The sequence below is a fragment of the Argentina anserina genome, chromosome 2 (genome assembly GCF_933775445.1).
Source record: "Argentina anserina chromosome 2, drPotAnse1.1, whole genome shotgun sequence".
Classification (NCBI taxonomy): domain Eukaryota; kingdom Viridiplantae; phylum Streptophyta; class Magnoliopsida; order Rosales; family Rosaceae; genus Argentina; species Argentina anserina.
In genome coordinates, this window is record NC_065873.1 from 4164175 (window position 1) to 4173128 (window position 8954).

The 8954-nt window shown below is 37.7% G+C and overlaps 2 protein-coding genes across 2 annotated transcripts; one reads left to right on the forward strand and one right to left on the reverse strand.

Moving 5' to 3' along the window:
• The first annotated feature begins 669 nt into the window (after nt 1-669).
• On the forward strand, nt 670-4487 carry LOC126782011 (disease resistance protein At4g27190-like). Its single transcript, XM_050507154.1, has 3 exons — nt 670-759; nt 1125-4103; nt 4304-4487. The coding sequence occupies exon 2, from the start codon at nt 1130-1132 to the stop codon at nt 4061-4063; it is 2934 nt and encodes a 977-aa protein (XP_050363111.1). The 5' UTR covers nt 670-759; nt 1125-1129; the 3' UTR covers nt 4064-4103; nt 4304-4487.
• A 117-nt stretch (nt 4488-4604) lies between these two features.
• Nucleotides 4605-5741, reverse strand: LOC126782012 (probable carboxylesterase 12). Its single transcript, XM_050507155.1, has one exon. It carries the CDS (start codon nt 5661-5663, stop codon nt 4749-4751), a length of 915 nt encoding a protein of 304 aa, XP_050363112.1. The 5' UTR covers nt 5664-5741; the 3' UTR covers nt 4605-4748.
• Nucleotides 5742-8954: the final 3213 nt, after the last annotated feature.

Consider the following 8954-nt stretch of genomic DNA (forward strand, 5'->3'; position numbering starts at 1 on the left):
GATGAGAAGATCAAGAATTTAACAGACGCAATACAACTGTATTCGTTTTGGACGGCGGAAGAGAAGATCCAAGCGCCTACCCCATGGAGGAGAATCAGGAGATCGAGAAGTATGGCTCTGATTTATTGGATGAAGATGACACTTACATATTCGAGTTTATTATTTTCTGATGTGTTAACCTAAACACTTCGACAACGATTGACTAACAACAACCTGACGTCGGCGCCAATGTCAGTCCGAAATAAGGAACCGAGGTATACCTCTTTTCCTAGTAACAATGGGATTTCCTTACCGCAATTTCTTTCCTGGAGATACTGCAGTCTACATTTGAGTCCTTAAAACATAACAAGTTAAATGTTTTAAAATTTCTTTTTCACTTTACAAAAAAAAAAAAAAAGACAGGGTAATGAGATTAGCCCTAATCAAAGAGTGTGCTTTCCTCGCAGAAATTGACGAAGATTCATTGGGTTCTTCTTTCATTGGAGCCTGCAAGGAAGTCTTTGAACTTAACGCCTGTGCCTCTCTGGCTCCATCTGGCCCTACCTTTGCTACACTTCCTTTGTTTGTTGATTATGTTGATTGATATTAATAATATCTACTTTTTTTTTCTGTGTACAAAGTTGATGAGACTCATGAGAATATATATATTTTATTAGTTATAAGTTTCTCTGTTCTTCTCATCGTTTCACAAAACCAAGTACAAAGTTTTATGCTGCTTGTTGACCTTTGTATTTGCTTCTCTGCCCATTTGATCTCCAGGTGTGCAACTTTCTTCTCTATCTTTACATTTGTTCAAAATTTAGCTTCCGCCTAACCTTCTCTGTTTGATTCTGCAATAGTTTTGTTGGATATATAATTCTTGTGATGCTTTCCTGTTACTGTAGTTTTCTGCTTATATTTGTAGTAGTTTGAAACTTTGAATTAGGTTTTTCTCTGCCTATTTGTGTTTTGTGTACGACTGTACGTCTCATTGAATTGCTTTGCTTTGATCTGCGCTTTTACTTTTGGCGGTTATAGCTTGTTAGTGGGCAATGAGTCGAGGAAAAATGGGATCAGATAACCAGTTGTAATATCTCATTGTTTATGAACTTTGGATTTATTTGAAGCTTTCCTGCTTGTTTTAGGAAATATGGAGTGTGTTCCAGTTGTGGTCGCCATTTTGAGTTGCTTATGTTCCAAAAATGTTATACAACAAAGAGCAGGACGGCACTGCAAGTACTTTGACTACAATGCAAAAGCAAAGATAGAAGAATTGAGGTCAAAAATGGAGGAGTTAAGAGCACTTGTGGCGGATGTAAATACAAAACTGGAGGAAACATGTCTCCAAGAAGGAAAGGAACCTACAGAACAGGTGAAGTTGTGGTTGAGAACTGTTCAGAGCTTTGACAATGAAAAGCTGAATAGCCTACTATCGTGGCAAGAGAAAAGATGTTCATTTGGGTGTCTTCCAAATTATTTCTCTCGGATGAAGTTGGGGAAACTTGTTGAAAGGAGGATTCAGGAGGTGGATGAGCTTCTCAGGAGAGGACAGTTTCAAGATGATTCATTGGCTCACTTGTTGTTAGAGAATATAAAGATGCTTCCTGTGACAGTAGCGGTGAATAGTGAAACAAGTAAAAAAAAATTGGAAGAGATATGGGAGCATTTAATAGCAGATTATGAAGTGCAAAGGATTGGTGTTTTTGGAATGGGTGGGGTTGGAAAAACAACAATTCTGAAAGAAATAAATAACAGACTTAAAAAAGTGATGACAGAAGGGATGATCACTTGCTTTGACAATGTTGTTTGGGTCACAATACCAAAGGAGTCCAACCCCGAGAAATTGCAAATGGCAATTGCCCAAGCCGTGAGGTTGAATCTCCCCGAAGATTGGAATATGATGGACAAGGCTGCAGAGTTGCAGAAAGCATTACAAAGAAGGAAGAGGCTTTTACTAATTCTGGATGATGTATGGATACCCTTTTCCTTGGAAGATATTGGAATTCCTACACCTACGAGGGCCAATGGCTGCAAGCTCATATTAACTACTAGATCGTTAAGGGTGTGTAGAGGCATGGAGACAAACAAAGAGGTGGAGGTAAAAGTTCTCTCTGAGGCAGAATCTTGGACCCTTTTCACTGATAAAGTTGGTTCTGTTGTTTTACAAGATCCAAATATTAGTAATTTAGCAAGGGCAATGGTAAAAGAATTTGGTGGTCTTCCACTAGCTATTATCACAGTTGGAAGAGCTTTGAGAAAAGTAAGTGATGAAGTTGAGTGGCGAAATGCATTGACATCCTTAAGAGGTTCTGCTGCTAATGTGGAAGGAATGGAAGAGCTGGTGTATTCACGTTTGAGATTCAGTTATGAAAGATTAAAGGATGACACTACTCGATCATGTTTTCTATATTGTGCATTGTATCCTGAAGATCATCAAATTGATGCAAAAGAGCTCATAGAATATTGGATGTGGGAGGGTTTGCTTGGTGATGGGGGAAGGATACAGGCCAATATATGGAAGGGAGAAATGATTTTGGCTGATCTTAAAGATTCTTGCCTGCTGGACAGTGTTGATGTAGATGGTGGTGTTGAATGTGTTAAAATGCATGACTTAATAAGAGATATGGCTATTGGTATTACAAATACGGGTCCTAGATCCGTCATTAGTGCTGGGGTTGGAGTAGAAAAGGCATCACTTGGTGAGGATGGGATTGAAGATGTTGAGAGAATTTCAATGATGTTTAATGAATTGAATTGCCTTCCTAGCCGACCATTGTGCTCCAAGCTCTCCTGTCTGCTGCTGCAGTATAGCTCTATGGCCAGTGGTATCTCGCATCATTTCTTCTGCCACATGCCAAAGTTAAGAGTACTTGATCTGTCTTTCACTGGAATTCTTTCCATACCTGACTCCATTGCCGAGCTAAGCAATTTGCGTGCACTACTAATGCGTAGTTGTTGGAACCTAAGTAGTCTTCCTTCTCTAGCAACACTCGAGGCATTGTGGGTTTTGGATCTTTCGTATACTCACATCACAGAATTGCCTCCAGGTATAGAACAGTTACGCCAGCTGAAGCGCCTTAATCTTTCTTATACTAAATTGGACAGTTTTCCAGAAGGACTGTTAACAACTCTGAGTCTGCTAGAAGAATTGCTCCTATATCGTTGTATGTGTGAATTCGGTTTACAGTTTGTTGAAGAACTCATTGCTTCAAGAAATATTGTTGTTCTTGAAGTCGAATTCTCAACCTCTAGAGTGTTTAATATGTATACAAGATCAGGGCATTGGAATCTTCTGCGGAGTTTTAGATCCGGCATATGTTCATATGGCGATGACTTGGGAAAGAACAGTATAGACTACATTGGAAATTTTTTTCTCAATGGTACTCCTGTTTCGCTTCCTGATCGCACTTATGAATTGCGACTCCTCCACTGCTATGATGTTGATCGGTTGTCAAGGTGCTTGTCAAAATCAATAAAATTGAAGAAATGTGTTATAACACACTGTGATCAAATGGAGAGTATTCTAATGACTGGGGAGAACAACTTAAGCTGTCTAAATACATTAGAGCTTGGTTTCCTACAAAACTTCAAGAGTCTCTGCAAGGGTCTCATGCCCTCAGGAGCTCTTGGTGCGCTAAAGATACTACAAATCAGTTATTGTAACTCTTTAGAGAGTGTACTCAATCCAAGACTGATTGAACACCTCAGTAACCTCGAAGAACTTTCTGTTGAGCATTGTCCGAAATTGGAGAAGGTGATAGAAGAGGAGCAATCTATCCACAATGCTGAAGTCAACCTTGCAAGATTGAAGAGCTTAAAGTTATGTAATTTAAGGGAACTGAAGAGTATTTACAGTGAAGAAGTAATGTGCATATCGCTGTGCACCATCACTGTAGAAGGATGCAATAAACTGAACAGACTTCCGTTCAGGATTTTGATAGATGAAGGAAATCAGCACAGACAACCATCAATCACTCCCCCCATAAGAAAAGTTAAAGCAGAGCAAGTGTGGTGGGATTCAGTGGAGTTGGCTAATCTCAGTGTAAAGACTTTCCTTCAGCATAGGCTGGAGTTGCCTAGCTAGAGTGCAGGTGACTCACTCGGTTGCTCCTCATTACTTCCAGGTTATCTTTCAGATCATGTTGATGTTATAAATTAATTTTACAATTCGATAGTATTTTAACCATATTAAGGGAGCTAGGTTTAACTTACCTAGCTTCTGGAACAGCTAAAAGTACTAAATAGCATTTATATGTTCTGAACTATTCTCATGTAGGGATCACTAATTTTTCTGGGTTCCTCCCAAATTTTCTTTTGTTTTCAGGGAGCAGATTTGGAAAATGGGATTGCTGATAAACTTATACAAGGACGAAGTCTGGTGTCCGCGATACTTGTAGTTCATTTTACAGACTCTAAGTGAGGTATCTCATCATATTAGTGAAACACATTGAAAGGAGCAAGAGTATGACCTGCAAATCAAGCTTCTTTGTCAATGGTACTCGTCTTTCGCTCCCGGTTTGCATTTTTACAATTCAAAGTCCGGCGCTGCATTGATGTCGATCAATCGTCAAGATGCTTACCAGATTTTATTCAGTTGAAAACACAAGTCTCTGAATTTGATGTCTCTGAATTTGATCACGATCATCATAACATACGAAAGTGCATGCGTATAAGAAGTTACAGTCTGCTCATATTCAACTAGTATGGACAGACCTTTATTATGATTTCATATACTACACAGTTACACACATAGCTGCACAACTAGTAGCTTACTCCTGATTCATGAATGCAGCTACCTTCTTCAGCAAGCTAACAGCCTTCTCACAGCTCGGATTGAACAAATGAAACACATGATCTTCTCCTTCAGTCTCCTCAATCTCCACAATTCCACCCCACCCACTCTTCTTCAAGGCTTCATAATACCCCCATCCCCTGTCCTTTATAAAATCCTTCTCCGCCACAACGACCAACACTCTCCTAACTCCTAAGCTCCCCAGTTTCGGATCCTTTCTCGGGTACACTTTCGGATCCTCCAACCCACCGCCGGTCGGGTATATCACCTCCAACAGCTTATCCGGCCCCTCGTCCCGGAAATACGGATGAAACAAAACAGCCCCCATAATATTAACCCCGCTAACTCCCTCCACTGCGCTCTGGCGCACCACGTGGTGCGCCAGAGTGGCCCCGGCGCTGTCGCCGGCCACAAACACGCGGTTAAAGTCTGCGTGTTCGTTAAGCCACGCCTCAGGCCCGCCGCCAGTTGAATGCGCGGCAGCCCATTGGAAGGCGGCCCAGGAGTCTTCAAAAGCGGCGGGAAGAGGGTGCTCCGGGGCGCGGCGGTAGCGGATGGACAAAGCAACGACGTTCGCTTCGGCGGTGAGGGTGTTGAGGTAGCTGTGGTAGATAGGGGAGGATGGGGACTCGAGTACGAAAGCGCCGCCGTGGATGTAAAGAAGGAAGGGGAGTTTCTGGGTCGGGTTGTGGAGTTTGGGGAGGAAGATGCGGGCGGAGAGTCCGGATTCGGGTGAGAGGACGATGTCTTTGGATTGGACTCCGGTGGTCGGGTCGGTGGAGGGCGGGAGGGTCTCGGTGCCCTTGAGGCGGTCAACGCGCCCGTCTTTGTAGAGGCGGAAGAGGGGAAGGAACTCGAAGGCAATCTCGTCGTTAGAAGTTGCTGGGTCCATTTTGGATGAGCAAAGTGAAGAACTGGACACTGGTGGATTTGGACCTGACCCGTTTTTCTGGGGTGTGTTCGTGAATGAGAGTAGTTAGTGATGAGACGTAATAATGCTAAAGATGAGATATGAAAGTGGTTTACCAATACGTCTATACTCTGACGCAAGTATTATTGTATTTCTTCATCAATCATTTACTTTCCCATCTCTGTTGCTTCATTTTTTTTTCTTCACACAACGTCTAAAATATTCGATATTGGAGAGGGAGGAAGTAATTACTATGTTGATTGCTTCATTTCTTTTTCGATTCTCATATAAAAATAACATGAGAAATCACCTCATGTAAAATTCAGATCAGAACGTCGTTATATTTGGGTGAGGAGTATTGTTCTCGAAGAACATCTAGGTGACAAAATGACTAGTAAAGAGCATTTTCCTCGAGGGACATTAAAAGGGAAATTTGGGTGAAGAATAATATGAATCTAGAAGACGAAAAATTTCATTAACCATTCAACTTCTCACCAATTTCCAGGCGCGGAGCTAGAAGTTGATTAACACGTAAGAAAATTGCAACATTAAATGCTTTGTAGGCTTGGTCAAATGTAATCACTCTGACCAAACCCACCCAAATTCGACTCCCGTATGCACCACGTTTATGTTTATTTTTATTTGTCCAATGATTGTTAGGTTGGTATTAGTTTTAGTTGAATTTTTTTCTCAACCTTCCCCTTTCTTAAAGAATGTAAAATAAAATTGTTACTAGTAATCAGAAAATTAATAATTTTTGATTATTTCTTATTTTTCATACTAAAAAAATTAATAAAGTATATAGCTAAATGCATTTTAACTTAATATTTGACACAAGTTAATTTTCTTATCGTTTCAACCAAATTCGAGCCCACCCAAGTTTAGAATCATGGATCCACCCCTGCCAATTTCCATGAGACTACTTTGAGATTTTGGGATCGAGATGACCTTAAACCCCTTACAATCATACCTCATGACATAACAACTAGTCTAGTGATAGAGCCCATCCAAGTTTAGAATCCTGGATCCACCCCTGCCAATTTCCATGAGACTACTTTGAGATTTTGGGATCGAGATGACCTTAAACCCCTTACAATCATACCTCATGACATAACAACTAGTCTAGTGATAAAAACGAAAGAATTTGGTAGGATTGGTAGCTGAAAACAACTAGACTAGTGATAAAAAGGAAAAACAATAGTAGCTAAAAGGAAAAGAAAGGGGTATTTCATTTTACACCCATTTTTTGAACTTGCTTTTAAAATAAACTCACCTATCATTTAATTCTAATTTTCTCTCAAATATTTTCAATTAAACTTATAAATTGTCTTTCATTTTAACAAGAATTACATAGGTTGCCACTATATAAATATGATTAGTCAACTATGAAATTAAAGTCTCTTTTAAAGTACTTAATTATAGATTGTTTGTGATTTCTTTTACCTCATTATTATTGCTAAAATTATAGAAATTTTGTTTAAAATTTTAATTCAAATTAAGGTAGATAATGATTGTAATACCTATGTTTTTGTACTTTAAATTATCTTTCTTTAAAGTAATTTGTTATGTTGAAACTTGAAAATTTGTAGGTTGATATTTGCAACACTAATTTTTCTGTAACCTGACATAAAGGTAGAAATTAACATTTTTAACCTAGTTAATAGGTATGAGACCTAGGAAGCACGGAAACGTGCATAAACCCACGTGTTCCGCTTCCGAAGCGGAACCACTCCGGAAACGTCCGGAAACGCTCGGAAACGCGCCGGAAACGTGCTGGAAACGCCCGGAAACGTGTTTCCAGAAAAATGAGTTTTGGAAACGTGAGTTTCTGAATTGGAAACGCGGTGGAAACGCGAGTTTCCAAAAAATAAAGGTTTTTTTATGTTTTTTTTATTTGAGATTTTGAGTTACTTAAACTAAAAATTTGTTATTATATTTATTTTTTTGTATAATTTATATATATTTATAATTATTTTTTATTTCGACGTTTCCAAAACGTACCCGCTTCCTAAAATTTTTGAAAAATACGCTTCCGCGTTTCCAAACATTTCGCTTCCACGTACCCGTATCTGATTCCGTGCAGCCTAGTATGAGACAACCTAGTTAATATGTATCTCTTTTAATTTCAACCTAAGGATTAGAAGCATTTGTTTACAAACTTCACTTCAAAAAAATGTAAAGACATAGGGGAATTTTATAAAGTTTATTTGTACCTCTTATCGAGGAAAACATGCATATAGAGAATTTTAATATACATCTTTATTAGATTTGTAACGTATATATATACATATGCTTCTCGTTCTAAAAAATAGTGTTATACATCTTACCGTGGATTTATGTTATAATATACCTAACATGAAGAAAATAAAATGTCATTTAAGAATAAAGATGTGTATGTACCTTACGATAAGAATTTCTCATATAATCTTTGTTTCACTAGCTCTTAATTTTTTTAAATAAGAATTGTGTAAAACTTTACAAAATTGAATTGATTGATGAAAGAACAACACAAAAGCTATGAAAAAAATTGCAAAACTAAATACCTCAGTTATGAGTATATATATAGATTGAAGTTATAATATGAATTTAAAACAATGAAATAATTATGGATGAAAGACCTAAGATTAAGGAAATAATCTAATCTAACTTTTTATATATCAGAAGGGCAAATCAGATATTTATAAAATAAATAAATATTGATGATAAAAAATTTTGGGTATAGATTGAAAGAAAAATTAGGTGTGGATGTATTTTAAAGAGGGGGCTTCAATATTGGGCTTATATCTAATTTTCTCGAAAAGAAAAGATTGAAGGAGATGGCCGGTACTTTGAAAAATATGAGGGTAAATAAAGCAGGAGAAAATAAGGATAAAAATTGACGTTCAAATAGATTAATGTTGTAGGAGAATTATTTTTGTAATCTTCCGGTGTATCTTTCTTAATTGGTATAGGTTAGTTTAGATAACGAAAAAATATATAATCTTTGAAGCTATAAGATACTCAATGTAATGTCTATATAAAGATTATTCTCAATGAATAAAGATGATGTTTCTCCTTATTTTGATGTGTATTATATTCTTCTGTAACACGTTATCAGCATGTAGTTTCTGAAAAAAAAAATTCTGTCATGAAAATAATTCGACAGAATAAAACGTAAATTCCTTCTTTCATGAAAAGAAATTCGACATAAGAGGATGAAAAATTGTAAGAAATTCTTCTACTAAAAAAACAAAAGAAATCGCATAAAAGAAAAGCAAAGCAAAAGTAGACATA